At 49.8% G+C, this 19,715-nt stretch overlaps 2 protein-coding genes across 2 annotated transcripts in view; both read left to right on the top strand.

Moving 5' to 3' along the window:
- Nucleotides 1-19,715, top strand: part of LOC142302278 (uncharacterized) — a 37,637-nt gene that overhangs the window by 12,312 nt on the left and 5,610 nt on the right. The window contains 1 exon segment of the mRNA XM_075343349.1: nucleotides 17,915-17,936. Within this exon segment, the coding sequence (XP_075199464.1) occupies nucleotides 17,915-17,936 (22 nt within the window).
- On the top strand, nucleotides 3,151-4,780 carry LOC142302765 (E3 ubiquitin/ISG15 ligase TRIM25-like). Its single transcript, XM_075343876.1, has one exon. It carries the CDS (start codon nucleotides 3,151-3,153, stop codon nucleotides 4,732-4,734), a length of 1,584 nt encoding a protein of 527 aa, XP_075199991.1. The 3' UTR covers nucleotides 4,735-4,780.

Below are 19,715 nucleotides of genomic sequence, written 5' to 3' on the forward strand. Positions count from 1 at the left end.
TACCGACCATCCATCCTGCTCATATACTCCTATCCTGTTCATAAAATACCCCCATCCTGTTCATATACCCCTTCCTGTTCATATACCCCCATCCTATTGATATACCCCCCATCCATCCTGCTCATATTCCCCCATCCATCCTGCTCATATACTCCCATCCTGTTCATATACCCCCATTCTGCTCATATACCCCTTCCTGTTCATATACCCCCATCCTGTTCATATACCCCCATCCTTTTCATATACCCCCATCCTGTTCATATACCCCCATCCTGTTCATATACCCCCATCCTGTTCATATATTCCCATCCTGTTCATAAAATACCCCCATCCTGTTCATATACCCCCCATCCATCCTGCTCATATACTTCCATCTTGCTATATGCCCCCATTGTGCTCATATACCATCCTGGTATATGGCCTGTATCCTATAGCACAGAGAAAAAAAAAATAAACGTTTATACTCACCTTTCCCTCACTCCCTCCAGCACCGATCATTTTCCACCCTGCACCACTGACCTGTGTGTGTGGAGCCGTTCCCCTGCAGCATCGCGATGTGTTCCTGTCTGTGCCGATCAGCTGATCAGCACAGATCAGCTGACCGCCACAGACAGGAAGACATCGCGTGCTGCAGGGGGACGGCTCCACACACGGGGACGGGTGAGTACACTGATTCACTGCACCCTGCGCTGATGATGACGCGCGAAGAGCAGTGAATACAGCCGCACATGATCACTCCAGGCTGTAATTGCCAGGGATGATCATGCGGACCGACTCTTTACTATGCACGCGTCCCCGCTCGTCCTCCCGCCCACCTGTCGGTGTCGGCTTCTGCACTGAGAGATGGGCGGAAAGATGGGCGTGCATATGTAATGAGCGGGCCCACGTGGTCACGGCAGGCGCTGCTACAGCCTGCTCGTGCCCCCGATGACACGCTCCACCGCAGCACCCTCATTCCTGGCCGCAGCCCTATAGTCAGACCATAAGACGCACCCCCAACTTTCCCCCAACATTTGGGGGGAAAAAAGTGCGTCTTATGGTCCGCAAAATACGGTATATAGCCCATCCTACGTTAAGAAAACACTAACTATATTCGAGAAATACAAGCTCACTATTAATTCCAGGCTTGAAGCTCTAGTCTTTGATACCTCCCTGATCTAAAACTCACTAGAATTATATGTTTCTGATCTCGCAAATTTGCTGGACTGTCTACGGAATCCATGTCAGGAAGTTGTTAATTTTATTTGTTGTTTAGTTATGTTTTGCAAAAAGTTAATTCATAAGCAATTGTTTTGACCAACAAAATATACTGCTTGATGTATCAACACTAACAAACTGGAGGGTCAAAATATGTGCATTTTCTTAACCTTGTTATTACTATCTATATGTCCTTAAATTTTGTAACGCATGATTTCAAGATTTGTTAACTACAAAACCTAATAAAAATCATTTGAATAGAGAAGGTGTGTCCAAACTTTCGGTCTGTACTGTGTGTGTGTGTAAAGATATATGTATATAATGTATATATATAATGTATATTTTATATTTACAGTATTTGTCCCTTCCTGATTTTTTATTTTGCATGTTTGTCACACATAATATGACAAAATTACATATTTTTATTATATACTAGACACACAGAGCAAGAGGTAGAACCTCATAAAATCATATACAGAAAAACAGTGCAGTGCGGTCAGACATATACAGTGTTTATATTCAAAGTATACCCAAACACAACATGGTTCCTGAATAATCAATGATTTAACCCACTGGGAGGATGTTAGCTAAGTATAAAGATATTGTGACATATATGCAATGTTAGATAACAAATAGAAGACTCCAAACCCCGTAGGCATCATAGGAGGACAATACTCACAATAAAGACCATAAAAAGTGTTTGTGCTATAATGCATTAGATAAGGAAACCTTTGAATAAGGAGAAATCATGGACATACAAAACCAACATATAGGGACTATGTCCAGCTAGCCCCAGAAGTTATAAGCAGCATATTAGCCCCATGTCCTGATACCAACCAGCGGCAGCCATTGACCCAGTGAAGACCACACTGCCCTGCACCTCGACGTGCGTTTCGCCAGAGCTTCGTCTGGAGGCCTGTGACATTACAGTATGGTTGTCGTTCTATTTATTTTGAATTTGCTAGTCATCATTTTGATTTGTTATTTTATGTCTGTATTTACTTATTCTTACCATTTGTCTTAGTTCAATACCATCCAGTTTGGTATTTAATACCATCTTACTGTTCATTCTGTGTGACATCTGTACACTGCATATTTGTTTATTTGTGCCTCAGCATCTACTTTGGGGACATATCAAGGATTATTATATCCATCCCCTATCCCAGTACTGCTCGTTCTGTTGTTTTTCATGTATTTTTAACCAGTGTGTTTGTCAGTTTTTTTTGCATTTTGTTTGTCAATAAAAAACATGTTTTTCGTATGATTATTGGGAATGCACAGTTTCTATGCTACTTCTTTCTCACTACCATTAACAGCTTACTGGTGATGGCCACAGTTTCTAGTGGACAAATCTGGTGACAGGTTCCCTTTAAGTGTCAGGGAGTAATTGTGTGCACCTGAACTCTGTCCTGTATTAACAAGTATAAACCGCCATTGTTTCCGAGTATCAGAGAATTAGTTTAGTTTCTCTCTTCCTCCTTCTGTCAGCCATTGTAACGGGGGCAGGGGGCGCCTCAGGGGGTGTAGTCGGGTCCCCTCGCCTTGTGGGCCGCAGGCTTAACCCCGGCCCGGCCGTTACTTGCAAAACAGGTGTGTTGTTGGGGCAGAGTGTGGATGGCAGGGGCACATACATGTCAGCATTCTTTCTGTGCTCTTCACCCACTTCCACACTCTGCCCCGTCACCTCAGACAGAGCTTGCTTGCCTCTCACATCTCACTGCAGTGCACACTGGACTCTGCATTCAGAACCCTTCCTTCCCCACCTAGGCTGCCCTGCCTCTTCCTTCCCTGCCACTGTTACCAGGGGAACCACTGCTCTACACTGGCACCTAGTGGGGTAACAGTTTATGACAGGTAACATTTTACTATCAACATTTGCCACCACACCATGTGGCGTCTTCAGGGGGGGGGAAACGTCTTCTCCACACTAGGGGTCCGTCCACCCCTTACACCATGGCGTCTGCTGATCTGAGAGACGAGCTGCTCTGCTCCATCTGTCTGAGCTCTTATACAGATCCTGTAATGCTGAGATGTGGACACAACTTCTGCCGGGTCTGTATTGATCGATACATGGATACACAGGACGAGTCTGGAGTTTATTCCTGTCCTGACTGCAGAGAAAGGTTTCAGGAGCGGCCGGCGCTGATGAGGGACATAGCTCTGCGTAACATAATGGAGAATATCCTGATTACTCAACCAACACTGACAGAAACCGGGATCTGCTGCACTTACTGTGTGGACTCTCCTGTACCTGCTGTTAGATCCTGTCTACACTGTGAGGCTTCTCTGTGTGAGAAACACCTGAGGGCTCACAGCAAATCACCAGAACACGTCTTATCTGATCCCAGCACTTGTCTGGAGAAAAGGAAATGTTCTGTTCATAAGAAGATCCTGGAATATTACTGCACTGAGAACGCGGCTTGTATCTGTGTGTCCTGCAGTTTGGCCAGAGAACACCGGGAACACTGGGTGGAGATACTGGATGAGGCCTCAGAGAAGAAGAAGAAAAAAATGAGAAATGTTCTTCAGAAACTAATCAAAAAGAGACAGGAGACTGAGGAAAGAGTCCGGAGTCTGGAGGAGCAGAGGAGCAAAGCTCAAAAGAAAGCAGCTGTAGAAGACAAGAGAGTCACTGCCCTGTGTACAGACATCAGGAGACGGGTGGACGACCTGGAGAAGAAGGTCCTGAGTGAGATCTCCAGGCAGGAAAAGGAAGAGTCACTGTCACTGTCTGCTCTGATCCATCAGCTGGAGATAAAGAAGGACGAGCTGTCCAGGAAGATGAGGCACATTGAGGAGCTGTGTAACATGACTGATCCACTGCCCGTCTTACAGGAACCAGACACCGGGGACTTGTGTGATCCTGAGGAGGAGGGAGGTGATGAGGACACAGGGGGACATGATGAACAGCTCCATGATGGAGATGACCTGGATGTGGCTGTGATCTCACACACATTACACACATTATGTGAGGTAATAACAGGTATAAGGAGGGGGATCTATGTGGAGGGTCCTGCAGACACATTACTGGATGTAAACACAGCGGGTAATAATCTGCTTATATCGGACGACCGGAAAGCTGCAACCTGGACAGAAAGGGACCAGAATCGTCCAGAAACAGCAGAGAGATTCCAGTGTAATCAGGTGATGAGCAGGAGGGGATTTACCTCAGGACGACATTACTGGGATGTGGAGGGCAGTAGATCAGGGAATTGGATGGTGGGGATGTGTTACCCCAGTATGGACAGGAGGGGGCACCATTCATATATTGGGCATAATAACAAGTCCTGGAGTTTGTGGAGATATAATAATCAGTATTCAGCGATGCATGACAGGAAAGTGATCCGGTTACCTGACGAGATCTCCAGTGATAGATTTAGGATCTGTCTAGATTATGGGGCCGGGCAGCTGTCCTTGTATGAGCTGTGTGACCCCATCAGACACTTACACACCTACGCTGCCACCTTCTCCGAGCCCCTTCATGCTCTATTATGTGTACATCATTGTTCTTTAAAGATATTGGGGGGTAAACAGTAACTGGGAGAAATTATCAATATGTAAGATATCTTGGCAGATGCTGGAGACAGAGATAAGCTTTCATAGCTAAATCAATTGGCCAATGGGATAAATAAGATGGTGGGATACAGGGGATGATCCCTACATGGCAGCTGTCACTATGACTAGATGATATGAGTGTAGGATCAGCTGTGCAGGTATATAGTGATATATGTCCGGTTGCTTCAATATACTGGAGATTAAATACTCTTCTGAATATGTTTTTTTATGTGTCCATTTTCTTATTGAGCAATTGTTTATTTTCTGGGGGGGGTTTACAGGTTTAACAAAAATTAAAATCACAGCAATGAAATACAATGCACTGAGGAGCCCTGATATGAATACACTTAAGCCAGCTTTACACGCTGCAATGTATCTTACAATGTGACGGCGGGGTCACGTCGTAAGTGACGTACATCCGGCATCATAAGGTACATTGCAGTGTGTAACAGCTACATGCGATTGCGATTGAACGGTAAAACGTTCATCGCCCGCACGTCGTTCATTCCTCATGAATTGAATGTCAGATTGTTCATCGTACCCGGGGTAGCGCACATCGCAGTGTGTGACACCCCAGGAACGATGAACAGATCTTACCTGCGTCCTGCGGCTCCCGGCCGGTAATGCGGAAAGAAGGAGGTGGGCGGGATGTTTATGTCCCGCTCAGCTCTGCCCCTCCGCTTCTATTGGCCGTTTGCCGTGTGACGTCGCTGTGACACCGCACGTCCCTACCACTCCAGGAAGTGGACGTTCGCCGCCCACATCGAGGTCGTATGGACGGGTACGGTAAGTACGTGTGACGGGGGTAATCGTTTGTGCGGCACGTTCAACAAATTGAACGTGCCGCACATACGATGGGGGCGTTGCAAATCGCATACGATATCGTATGCGAAATTGCAACGTGTAAAGCAGGCTTTAGATACAACTAAAAAAAATGTAAAACTGGCATAAAAATGGGCATCAAAGTGGGCACTGAAGTATATTATTGAAGGGTTAAATGACATGAGCCATTGATCTCACATCACCATTACATACATAGTGATGCTCCGCATTTAACTCACCAAGCCACCGCCATTCTTCACTATAGGCATCACTGAACCTCCGCCATGTTTCTTTGTAGACACCACTGAGCCCCTGCCATGTTTCACTTCAGGGTTTTCTTTTAAATGGATGCTTCATTCTTCTTCCATCAAATATACTTCTGATCCATAGGCTTGAAAACTTTGGTTTCATCTCTCATCACTCTCAAAACTTCTGTGGCTTACTTACATGGTTTTCAGCATATTGGAGACAACTCTTTATGCAGTGATATGAGGTGTCTTTTTTGGGAGGTTGGAGGAGCATGGAGACTTTTCTTTACATTTAGTACGTGTTTTAGGTCTCATTCAGACGTCGTTTATTTGCGTACATGTTCTATACGTGGTTTTCACAGATAGCACTGGTACGTATTATAGTCTTTACAGATGGTCACATGTCCATACATTTTTGTCGACCAAGTTGTGCCGCCCCGGAGGCCTCTGATGTCACGGTAGTGGCTCCGAGCAGCGATGTGGCCGTACCGGGCGCGAGCAACAGGCTTTTTGTAATGGGCAGTGAAAATAATATTTAAAAATGGGATAAAGAAAAGAAAATAAAGAGTTTGTGACGCCAGTTGGAATGTTTGGCTGCGGTATGGCCGGGCACTGCTGGTGACCCCAGGAGTTAGGTGGTGATGCGCAGTGCCGGAGGGTTGTCCTCTTGGCCCCCCCAACTAGTGCTGGTTCCTGGGGGATGTGTTGTGGTAGGGACAGGGCCGTATTTGCCACTAGGCACCCGTGGTCCCGTGCCTAGGGCGGCACGTTGCGGGGGGGCGGCACTTTCTGGCAGCAAAAAAAAAAAAAAAAATATATATATATATATATATATATATATAATTTTTTTTTTTTTTTACATCCCCGCCCCCCGCCCCTCCCTCCGTTGCACTTCGCTGTGTTCTCGGGGGGGGGGGGGTGAGAGGGAGGAAAGGCGCACTTCTGTCTCTTTAAATACACGGAGGGCGCCAGGCATAGTGAGCTGATTAACCCCGGAAGTTCCAGCGCCTGCACTTCCGGGTCAGAGGCGCGCGGGCGCGCCAATCAGCTCACTGCCCCGTGCTGCAGCGTCCAATGCTGCAGACGACACACTCCGCGGAGGAGGACGCAACTGGAGCTGGAGCCAGCCAGAAGAGGATTATCAGCAGAGCAGGGCAGCAGGCACCGGAGCAGGTATGCGTAAGGCAGAGCCTAGAATGTATGGGCACCTTACAGGTTAGTTGATGATCGTTGCGATGCCTCTTTTTGGCTGGGGGGAGGCTGGGAAAAGAGAGAGGCTGGGGGGAGGCTGGGAAAAGAGAGAGGCTGGGGGGAGGCTGGGAAGAGAGAGAGGCTGAGGCTGGGGGGGAGGCTGGGAAGAGAGAGAGGCTGAGGCTGGGGGGAGAGAGAGGCTGAGGCTGGGGAGAGAGAGAGGGGGAGGCTGGGGGGAGAGAGAGGCTGAGGCTGGGGGGAGAGAGAGGCTGAGGCTGGGGGGGAGGCTGGGGGGAGAGAGAGGCTGAGGCTGGGGGGGAGGCTGGGAGGAGAGAGAGGCTGAGGCTGGGGGGAGAGAGAGGCTGAGGCTGGGGGGGAGGCTGGGGGGAGAGAGAGGCTGAGGCTGGGGGGGAGGCTGGGGGGAGAGAGAGGCTGAGGGGAGAGAGAGGCTGAGGCTGGGGGGGAGAGAGAGAGGCTGAGGCTGGGGGGAGAGAGAGGCTGAGGCTGGGGGGGAGGCTGGGGGGAGAGAGAGGCTGAGGCTGGGGGGAGAGAGAGGCTGAGGCTGGGGGGGAGGCTGGGGGGAGAGGCTGAGGCTGGGGGGAGAGTGAGGCTGAGGGGGAGGCTGGGGGGAGAGAGAGGCTGAGGCTGGGGGGAGAGAGAGGCTGAGGCTGGGGGGAGGCTGGGGGGAGAGAGAGGCTGGGGGGGGAGGCTGGGGGGAGAGAGAGGCTGAGGCTGGGGGGGAGGCTGGGAAGAGAGAGAGGCTGAGGCTGGAGGGAGGCTGGGGGGGAGAGAGGCTGAGGCTGGGGGGGAGGCTGGGGGAGAGAGAGGCTGAGGCTGGGGGGGAGGCTGGGGGGAGAGAGGCTGAGGCTGGGGGGGAGGCTGGGGGGAGAGAGGCTGAGGCTGGGGGGAAGGCTGGGGGGAGAGAGAGGCTGAGGCTGGGGGGGAGGCTGGGAAGAGAGAGAGGCTGAGGCTGGGGGGGAGGCTGGGGGGAGAGAGGCTGAGGCTGGGGGAGAGAGGCTGAGTCTGGGGGAGAGAGAGGCTGATGCTGGGGGAGAGAGAGGCTGATGCTGGGGGAGAGAGAGGCTGATGCTGGGGGAGAGAGAGGCTGATGCTGGGGGAGGCTGGGGGAGAGAGAGGCTGATGCTGGGGGAGAGAGAGGCTGATGCTGGGGGAGGCTGGGGGAGAGAGAGGCTGATGCTGGGGGAGAGAGAGGCTGATGCTGGGGGAGGCTGGGGGAGAGAGAGGCTGATGCTGGGGGAGAGAGAGGCTGTTGCTGGGGGGAGAGAGGCTCATGCTGGGGGAGGCTGGGGGAGAAAGAGGCTCATGCTGGGGGAGGCTGGGGGAGAGAGAGGCTGATGCTGGGGGAGGCTGGGGGAGAGAGAGGCTGATGCTGGGGGAGGCTGGGGGAGAGAGAGGGTGATGCTGGGGGAGAGAGAGGCTGATGCTGGGGGAGGCTGGGGTGAGAGAGGCTGATGCTGGGGGAGAGGCTGCTGCTGAAGGCGGGGGAGAGAGGCTGCTGCTGGGGGAATGGGAGAGAGGGGCCAATGCTAGAGACAGAGGACAAGGGTTGAGGGATAGTGCAATGACAAAATCTATGGGGGGAGTGTAAGGACTCAGAATAAGAGGGGGGCAGCATTGGGAGCTCATTATGGAGAAGGGGCAGCATGTGTGGGCTCAGTATGGAGTGGAGCAATGTAGGGGAGTCAATATCAAGAGTGGGGTAGTGTGTGTGTGGGGGGGGGGGGGTGTCTCAGCATAAGCGCTAGTGTGGTGGTCTTAGTATGATGAATGGGGCAACATGGAGGTGACATTATGGAAAAGAGTAAGGCAGCATTAGGAGCTCATGGAGAGGGGCAGCATGCATGGGACACTGTGAGGAGGGGGCAGCATGCATGGGACATTGTGAGGAGGGGGCAGCATGCATGGGACATTGTGAGGAGGGGCAGCATGCATGTGACACTGTGAGGAGGGGCAGCATGCATGTGACACTGTGAGGAGGGGCAGCATGCATGGGACACTGTGAGGAGGGGGCAGCATGCATGGGACACTGTGAGGAGGGGGCAGCATGCATGGGACATTGTGAGGAGGAGGCAGCATGCATGGGACATTGTGAGGAGGGGGAAGCATGCATGGGACATTGTGAGGAGGGGCAGCATGCATGTGACACTGTGAGGAGGGGCAGCATGCATGTGACACTGTGAGAAGGGGCAGCATGCATGGGACACTGTGAGGAGGGGGCAGCATGCATGGGACACTGTGAGGAGGGGCAGCATGCATGGGACATTGTGAGGAGGGGGCAGCATGCATGGGACACTGTGAGGAGGGGGCAGAATGCATGGGACCCTGTGAGGAGGGGGCAGCATGCATGGGACCCTGTGAGGAGGGGGCAGCATGCATGGGACCCTGTGAGGAGGGGGCAGCATGCATGGGACACTGTGAGGAGGGGGCAGTATGCATGGGACCCTGTGAGGAGGGGGCAGTATGCATGGGACCCTGTGAGGAGGGGGCAGTATGCATGGGACCCTGTGAGGAGGGGGCAGTATGCATGGGACCCTGTGAGGAGGGAGCAGCATGCATGGGACCCTGTGAGGAGGGAGCAGCATGCATGGGACCCTGTGAGGAGGGAGCAGCATGCATGGGACATTGTGAGAAGGGAGCAGCATGCATAGGACCCTGTGAGAAGGGAGCAGCATGCATGGGACATTGTGAGGAAGGGGCAGCATGCATGGGACCCTGTGAGGAGGGAGCAGCATGCATGGGACATTGTGAGAATGGAGCAGCATGCATGGGACACTGTGAGGAGGGGGCAGCATGCATGGGACACTGTGAGGATGGAGCAGCATGCATGGGACACTGTGAGGATGGAGCAGCATGCATGGGACACTGTGAGGATGGAGCAGCATGCATGGGACACTGTGAGGATGGAGCAGCATGCATGGGACATTGTGAGGATGGAGCAGTATGCATGGGACATTGTGAGGAGGGAGCATCATGCATGGGACACTGTGAGGAGGGGGCAACATGCATGGGACACTGTGAGGGGGCAACATGCATGGGACACTGTGAGGAGGGGGCAGCATGCATGGGACATTGTGAGGAGGGATCAGCATGCATGGGACACTGTGAGGAGGGGGCAGCATGCATGGGACACTGTGAGGAGGGGGCAGCATGCATGGGACACTGTGAGGAGGGGGCAGCATGCATGGGACACTGTGAGGATGGAGCAGCATGCATGGGACACTGTGAGGATGGAGCAGCATGCATGGGACACTGTGAGGATGGAGCAGCATGCATGGGACACTGTGAGGATGGAGCAGCATGCATGGGACATTGTGAGGATGGAGCAGCATGCATGGGACATTGTGAGGAGGGAGCATCATGCATGGGACACTGTGAGGAGGGGGCAACATGCATGGGACACTGTGAGGGGGCAACATGCATGGGACACTGTGAGGAGGGGGCAGCATGCATGGGACATTGTGAGGAGGGATCAGCATGCATGGGACCCTGTGAGGAGGGGGCAGCATGCATGGGACACTGTGAGGAGGGGGCAGCATGCATGGGACACTGTGAGGATGGGGCAGCATGCATGGGACACTGTGAGGAGGGGGCAGCATGCATGGGACATTGTGAGGAGGGGGCAGCATGCATGGGACACTGTGAGGAGGGGGCAGCATGCATGGGACATTGTGAGGAGGGGGCAGCATGCATGGGACACTGAGGAGGGGGCAGCATGCATGGGACACTGTGAGGAGGGGGCAGCATGCATGGGACATTGTGAGGAGGGGGCAGCATGCATGGGACACTGTGAGGATGGGGCAGCATGCATGGGACACTGTGAGGAGGGGGCAGCATGATGTGAGGACAGTACAGATCATATTTCATAATTGAGGAAGGTGTGGTGGGTATAATTTATAAGGGAGGGCAGTGTGACAGTCACAGTATATAAGTGGGGACGGTGTGGTGGGAATATTTTATACTCATGCTATGTTTTGCTGTGCCTGTGGTGATCCCCATTGGGGGGGGGGGGGGTTAGTGCCCTTCATTTCTCATTTATACTTTTTAAAGTGTTTTACAGAGTAGATCTGCCTTAAACAGATGTCGAGTGCAAAAACTCAGTTTTACGCTGTCACTAAGGGGCGCGACCACTTAAAGTGCCCAGGGCAGCACGAAGGCAAAATACAGCCCTGGGTAGGGATGGCACAGCACAGAATGATTCAGCCATAGACAGGACAGGGAGCTTTTACCTTTTACTGAAGCTCTGCAGGGTGTTATCACAGCATACAATGATGGGGTACTTCCTGCCCTGATGAGAGTTGGTTCCTCTGCTGTTTAGTGATGGCGTACTTTCCCTCTGCCACTATTTCCCTACCTGGGAGTAGGTACCTTGGTAACCTGGGATTCCCAAGACAATAACAATCTGGACTGATTATCCCTTCTGGCGAGCAGGTGCCTGGAGTCCTGAAGGAAGACTCTCTATTTCTTCTAGAAACTTCCAGACTCACACGTGCCACTATACATCCAGAAGTTCACTGCCCCTTGTAATAAGGCTGCAGTCTCTCAGTTTTGTCACCGACCTTGAAGGCACCGGTGACCTAGGGACTGATGCCCCTGACAGGTGTAGCCGCCCCTCCAGAGGTTTTTAGAAATCACCTCAGGACAGGACGTCTCCTCAGTGCACTCCTCACTTCACCTCACACGTCACTAACTGACATTTTACCTCAGAGCTAAGCTCCTCCCATTTTTCCTTTTAGGCCTCTGCCTCGAGCGCTGGTTTTCTCTCAAGGGAATAACCCCAGTAAGTGAGTGTGTGTCAAATGTCTTTTATAATGCATAAAATTAGAAGCCATATGCAGATTATGCTGGAAGAGCATCGGTGGCTGCTCAATGCACTTTTAACGGCTTCTTGGTGAGATATTGATTGTGTAAAGCTCATTATAACACATTGAGGTCAAACGTCTTTTGTAATGCATACAATTACAGGACTACAACTCCCAGCATGCCCTCTGTACCCATTGTCCAAGTACACTGAACAAAAATATAAACGCAACACTTTTGTTTTTGTTCCCATTTATCATGAGCTGAACTGAAAAATCTAAGACTTTTTCTATGGACACAAAAGGGCTTTTTCTATAGAAAATGTGTCCACGGTAGAATGTACCTGCGGATTTTTCTGCATGAAAATCCGCGACTTTCACGGCAAATCTGCACCTTATTTTTGCCGCGGATTTGCCGAGGATTTGCCACGGATTTACCGCGAATTTGCCGCAGATTTTGATGCGGATTTTTTTTTTCCCCCATTCTATACCCAAAATCCGCACCAAAATCCGCAACAATAATTGACATGCTGCAGATTTTTCCGGATCAAAATCCGCGGCAAATCCGCCGCGGAAAAATACGCAGCATGGACACAGCATTTCCAAAATGCCATTGAAATGGCTTGGAAGTGCCGCTGCTGCAGATTTTCGGAAAATCCGCGGTAAATCCGCGGCGTGGGCACATAGCCTAAATCTGTGTTAGTGAGCACTTCTACTCTCCCAAAATAATCTATCCGCCACAGGTGTGGCATATCCAGACGCTGACTAGACAGCATGATTATTGCACAGGTGTGCCTTAAGGCCCCATCACACTAAGCAACATCGCTAGCAACATCGCTGCTAACGAACAACTTTTGTGACGTTGCTAGCGATATTGCTGTGTGTGACATCCAGCAACAACCTGGCCCCTGCTGTGAGGTCGTTGGTTGTTGCTGAATGTCCTGGGCCATTTTTTAGTTGTTGCTGTCCCGCTGTGAAGCACAGATCGCTGTGTGTGACAGCGAGACAGCAACAACTAAATGTGCAGGCAGCAGGAGCCGGCTTTTGCGGAGGCTGGTAACCACAGTAAACATCGGGTAACCAAGAAGCCCTGTCCTTGGTTACCCGATATTTACCTTTGATATTTACCTTTGTTACCAGCCTCCGCCGCTCTCACTGTCAGTGCCGGCTCCTGCTCTGTGCACATGTAGCTGCAGGACACATCGGGTTCATTAACCCGATGTGTGCTGTAGCTAGGAGAGCAGGGAGCCAGCGCTAAGCATTGTGCGCTGCTCCCTGCTCTGTGCACATTTAGCTGCAGTACACATCGGGTAATTAACCCGATGTGTGCTGTAACTAGGAGAGCAGGGAGCCAGCGCTCAGTGTGCGCTGCTCCCTGCTCTCTGCACGTGTAGCTCCGTGCGCTGGTAACCAAGGTAAATATCGGGTTGGTTACCCGATATTTACCTTAGTTATCAAGCGCAGCATCTTCCACGCGGCGCTGGGGGCTGGTCACTGGTTGCTGGTGAGCTCACTAGTGTGGAGGTTGAGTGGCTGTGACATCAGCATCTTGCACCTCGGCTGCAGCCATCTTTATGAGGAAGGCTCACCACATTCTGTGTGTGCACATATCATTTGTCTTGGCTCCTTTTTGGTGTTTTTTTGATATAGTTCTTTGTGGTTTTTCTAACTAATTCAGTGTAGGGACTCGCAAGTGTGAGAATCCTTGACGAACGGATTGCGAGCTTACATATTTTGGGCCAAAATGTAAACTAATATCTCACCATTTGAGGTATGGCACATTTTATCCATTTTTGCAGGATGTGTGTGGACCTTTTGAATTCAGGTGGTTAAATGGTGAGCCTGTCATGTGTTATGTACTCATAGTGCTAACTGACCCGCCTGGACCTGGTGTTGTGCGTCATTTATAGGCCATTATTCAGACACTGTGCGTCTCGTGTATCCGTGCGAGATGCACCTATATAGTGCTGTTTTGCCCGCCTGACCTGGGTTTCTGGCGTCATTTATAGGTCACAGTTCAGACACTGTGCATTTCACTCATTATATGATGGGCTCCCAGTGCAAGCCTTATTAGTGTGCATGTCTTATGCTAAGCAGCCGCCCCTCCCCCCTAGTGTGGAGGTTGAGTGGCTGTGACATCAGCATCTTGCACCTTGGCTGCAGCCATCTTTATGAGGAAGGCTCACCACATTCTGTGTGTGCACATATCATTTGTCTTGGCTCCTTTTTGGTGTTTTTTTGATATAGTTCTTTGTGGTTTTTCTTGCTGGTGAGCTCACCAGCAACTCGTGTAGCGACGCTCCAGCGATCCCTGCCAGGTCAGGTTGCTGGTGGGATCGCTGGAGCGTCGCAGTGTGACATCTCACCAGCAACCTCCTAGCAACTTACCAGCAATCCCTATCGTTGTTGGGATCGCTGGTAAGTTGCTTAGTGTGACTGGACCTTTAGGCGGATGAGCATGATTATTGCCAGGTGTGGCTTAGGGCGATCAGCATGATTATTGCACAGGTGTGCCATAGGCTGATCAGCATGATTATTGCACAGGTGTGCCTTAGGCTGACCACAATAATAGACCACTCTAAAATGTGAAGTTTTATCACACAGCACAATGCTACAGACATCACAAGTTTTGAGGGAGTGTGGAACTGTCATGCTGACGGCAGGAATGTCCACCATTGCTGTTGCCTGTGATTTGAATGTTAATTTCTCTACAATTCCCCTTGTCAAAATATGGCTGAATTGTAGTTTTTTAATATCTCCACAGAGTTTCACATAAGCAATGCTAAAGGTACACTGGTAAAAAGACTAGAATGGAATACACAGAGATACAGTATGTATATAAGCTTGAAGGTAGCAAATAGTAGGTCCAAGCTACAAAATATAAAGTGGCATGTGTATATATATATATATACACATACACACCGTGTAGGGCTTATTTTTGGAGGAGGTCATATTCATGGAGAAACACGGTTGGGGGTAAGTTTACCCCTCAAAAAAGCAGACCCCACACTTCCCCGGAGACTCATACTCACCAGACTCGGACGGACGTCTGTGTGGCTCCCAGGTCCTCCCTGTGATCTCCGGTGGTGGCTGCATGCCGTTCTCCCCTGCTGCTGGCTGACACACTGACACACACAGCCTGATCGCAGACACACACATCAAATCACACACACAGCAGATCGCAGGCACACACAGCCGACCGCAGGCACACACAGCCGATCGCAGGCACACACAGCCGATCGCAGGCACACACAGCCGATCACAAATACACACAGCCGATCACAGATACACACAGCCGATCACAGAAAAACACACAGCAGATCACTGACACACAGCCGATCGCACACACACTCAGCCGATCGTACACATCACATCACATCCAGCGCTTACGGCCTCAGGGAATGATGAGAGCAAGTCACGTGTCCCGCCGCAGGTCCTGTTCATTGCGCTCCATTGCACTGCCTCTCAGGATTCTGGCGGCGAGAAGAGATCGGTGTCGCTGGATGAGGTGAGTGTATATGCGATCCGATGTGTGTGCGATCCGATGTGTGTGCGATCCGATGTTTGTGTGTGTGATTTGATGTTTGCGTGTGATCCGATGTTTGTGTGTGTGATCTGACTGTGAGTGCGATCCCATGTTTGTGAGATGAGGTGTGTGAGTGAGATCTGATTGTGTGTGTGTTTTTGTGTGAGATCTGATGTGTGTGGGTGTGTGATCACTGCAGGTCCTGCCGCTCAGCATCGGATGAGTGTAATTGGCGGGTGCCGCTGTCTATAATGAAGTGTCCTGCAGTATTTGTAACCTTTTTTAGCTGCACGGACACTTCATTATTGATCCGGGACTAGGGCTTATTTTCGGGGGAGGGCTTATATTTAAGCCTTGCTCCGAAAATGCTGAAAATCCCTGCCAGGGCTTATTTTTGGGGAAGCGCTTATTTTTGGAGAAACACGGTATATGTGTATGAATAAAAACAAGCAATGGTAAAAACCTAGAATAGCTATTAAGTCCAAAAAGTCCACTAATGTGTCCACTTGTGTGAGTGTTGCAAAGGGGGGGAGTAATTGCAGGTACTCAAACCAAGTTAGCTCCTCAGATGAGGACGTCCGCCCATGTAGATCCGGACTGGCAGACGCTGTGTGCATAGTGGGAGTTGAGCCTCTGGTCTGTGATGCGATCCGATCAGTGGTGCATGTTGCTGGCACATCTGTCAGTGTGTGATGACGTCACTCCGCAGCAGAGTCATGGAGTGGAGAAAAACCCAATATATTTTTAGAGGAATGCAGTCCTCCTTTCTAAAAAAAACAAAAACAAAGGAAAAAACCTACCTTTAAGGCTAGCTTCCCACTTGCGTTGAACGGCATCCGTTGCATTGCGTTGTGTGACGGATGCAACGGATGTGTTGCATTTAGTGGCACCACGGATGCAACGGATGGAATTTTTTATTTTTTTTTCTTCTTTACAGTTTTACCGGCGGCAGACTATTGTGAACGATCAGCTGATCGCTCACAGCAGCCGGTCGCCGGGTGATCAGCTGATCGCTCACAGAAGCCAGCCGCCAGGTGATCAGCTGATCGTTCGGTCGCCGAGAATGTGTGCGGGAGGCGGAGTGCGGGGTGGGTGGATCCGAGCGGGGCCATGGCGCTGAGGATGTCAGTGCCGCAGGGACTGCATCGCTGGGGACAGGTGTGTGTGTGTGTGTGTACATGCGGAATTCGGGAGGGGGCGGAGCCGAGCGGGGGAAGTGTCGGGCTCCCTGCACACGTAGCCAGGGTAAATATCGGGTATCTAATCAAAGCACTTTGCTTGGTTACCCGATATTTACCTTGGTTTGGTTACCAGCGTACACCGCTTAGCGCTGGCTTCTTACACCCGTAGCCAGGGTAAATATCGGGTAACTAGGCAAAGCGCATTGCTTAGTAACCCGATATGTACCCTGGTTACGAGTACAGGGAGCCAGAGAGAGCATGCGCAGCGAAATCCTACGGATTGCGCTGCTCAAAAAAGTTACATGCTGCGTTCCTTCCGCCCGTCGGAAGCAACGCAGCGTCACCCAGCGGAAGCAATGCAGGTACTTCACTCGCAATCCATCGTCCACACAAGTTTATGGGAAGCAGTGGAATCCGTTAATGGATTCCGCTGTTTTACAAAACGGCGGATTGCAACTGAAGGAAAACAACTCAAGTGTGAGTACCCTAAGCCCTATTTTGACAAGGACCACACCTCCATTAGCGCAGTATCATTATATTGTGTTTTTATATATATATATATATATATATATATATATATATATATATGTATATATATACATACTTCAGTACGTTCACTGCCAAGCTCCGCAATAACCAAATTAAGATATTATACAGGCTGCTCAGGCAACATTTCCTGGCAACGTATGGCCTTAGAGGCTTCAAGGGTATGATTTATAGAGCAAGGGGAATGAAGCTGTTACATTATATATATTTAATTATTTACTCCAACCATTAGGCAGTGTTTACTAAAATATACAAAAGATATTACAAAGGGGAGAAAACAATACCGTATATATAGTTACATAAAAATAAAAGGAATAAACAAAAACAATTACTAGATCTAAGATCTCAGGAATAGTGCAGATTTTTGTGGAGTGAAGCAGTCCGATTAGTAAACAGCGCAGCCTTATAGCATGCTGAATCTCTCAGAATTGAACAATGGCTCTATACCAGAATCTGCTTTTACTAGGTAATAGTCACACCCCTTGATGACCTGAGATGGTGGCTGTTAAATTGAATGTGACTCAGGTACCAAAAATTACGAGATCACCCATTTTAAGGATATGAACCCACCTGGAGGCCCCAGATCATAATGTTAGCTTCCTATAAAAATGAAACATGGCACATACAACGTTATCCATCTGGCCGATAATAATTGAGAGGTGATGCACAGACCGCAAGTAAATTAGTAAGTGCGTTGTGTTCTCCGCTTTGTTACAACATTGAAAATACAGTATGTCTTACATAACTATAAGACCTACACCTGTCACACAAAAAAAACAATATTCATAACTGGTATCTCATGTCAAAGTGTTTGACATTTTTCCTTTGCAGGAAGAAAAACGTATTTGCCCAGGTGAGAAATGTGTCATTACACAGCCTGTTGTACATTACATGAAGTCCTATAGACAACTGCAGTATATCAAATAACATGTACCATAATATTCAAGTAGAGTAGAAATGCAAAAGACACAAATGCTACAGGAAGAATGTTTGCGATCAATGTCAGAGATAACTGTGCGATAAGGTAGAACCAAAGAATACAAAGTTCAGAATCTTGCTCCTAAGGAAAGAGCAGAATATGGTGGAACATACCTTAACGATACTGCGAAAGTTTCATAACATAGGTGCAAGATGCAAGATGTATGGCCAATAAGGCTATGTGTCCACGGTAGAATGTTGCTGCGGATTTTTCTGCATGAAAATCCGCGACTTTCCCGGCAAATCCGCACCTTTTCAAAGGTGCGGAATTGCCGCGGATTTTGGTGCAGATTTTTTTTTTTCCCCCAATTCTATAGCCAAAATCCGGATCAAAATCCGCAACAATAATTGACATGTTGCAGATTTTTCTGGATCAAAATCCGCGGCAAATCCGGCGCGGAAAAATCCGCAGCATGGGCACAGCATTTCCAAAATGCCATAGAAATGGCTGGGAAGTGCCGCTGCTGCAGATTTTCGGAAAATCTGCGGCTTTTCCGCGAGAAATCCACGGCAAAATCCGCGCATTTTCCGCAGCGTGGACACATGGCCTTAAGATAAGATAACTGCAGCAGCAATAAAGAAATGAAGCAAAGAACCAGCTGTGCTGTGCTCAGGATCAGCTTTGCACAGGCTGCTGGTGAGTAAGGTGAGAGACTGTCACAGCCCCACGCATATCGCCGGAAGGGCAGAAGTTCTTATATATCCTACAGGTTTTATCAAAGAAGATTTGTATAGCCAGAAAAAGAACAAATGAAGGTGTAGCCTGTGAGAGAAGTCTTCTATTGAAAACGGGCCGCTATGACACAATCTTTTTTGCTCTATGCCACATGCTCCTTTGTGCCAAGGTAATCTTTGGAGTGTTTAGGCCCCTTTACACACTGAGACTTTCTAGTGATCCTAACCTGGCCGGGATCGCTACAAAGTCTCTGGTGAGTCGCTGGTGAGCTGTCAAACAGGCAGACCTGGCCAACGACGCAACAGCGATCCGGACCTGCAGAACGACCTAGCTAGTCATTGGGGACGTTGTAAAGCAGCTTTTTGAAAGGGAAGTCGCTAACGGAATCGCTGTAAAGTCCCCTTTACACACTGAGACTTTCTAGCGATCATGCTGCACAGCGGGAAACAAAGGACCAAAGAATGGTCCTGAACGATTTGTAGCGATCAGCAACTTCACAGCAGGGGCCAGGTCGCTGATGTGTTTCACACACTGCAATGTCGCTGGGGAGGTCGCTATTACGTCACAAAACCGGTGACGTTACAGCGATGTCGTTTGCGATGTTGCAGTGTGTAAGGCCACCTTTTTAGGTGCCCTCCTTCAACTTTGCATTATATAGACATTAAAGGGAACCTGAAATGTAAAATAATGCTATTAACCTGCACATATGGGGCTAATCTGCAGGTTAATAGTCTTCTCAATCTGCCCAGCGCTGGCACTTTGAGGAAAATAATTTTTGGCAGCATTTGGCTTCCACTTATAGTGGAGACGAGGGAGAGTTCAGTCACTGATCAGTAACTGGAAGCCGAATGCTGCTGGGAGGAGTAAAGATCATTTCCTCCTGGCAGTGAGGCTCAAACTGCTGGCGATGGGCAGATTCAGAACACTAGTAACCTGCAGATTAACCCATAGCTGCAGTTTAAGGCCTAAGCCACACAG

The sequence above is a fragment of the Anomaloglossus baeobatrachus genome, chromosome 4 (genome assembly GCF_048569485.1).
Source record: "Anomaloglossus baeobatrachus isolate aAnoBae1 chromosome 4, aAnoBae1.hap1, whole genome shotgun sequence".
NCBI lineage: Eukaryota > Metazoa > Chordata > Amphibia > Anura > Aromobatidae > Anomaloglossus > Anomaloglossus baeobatrachus.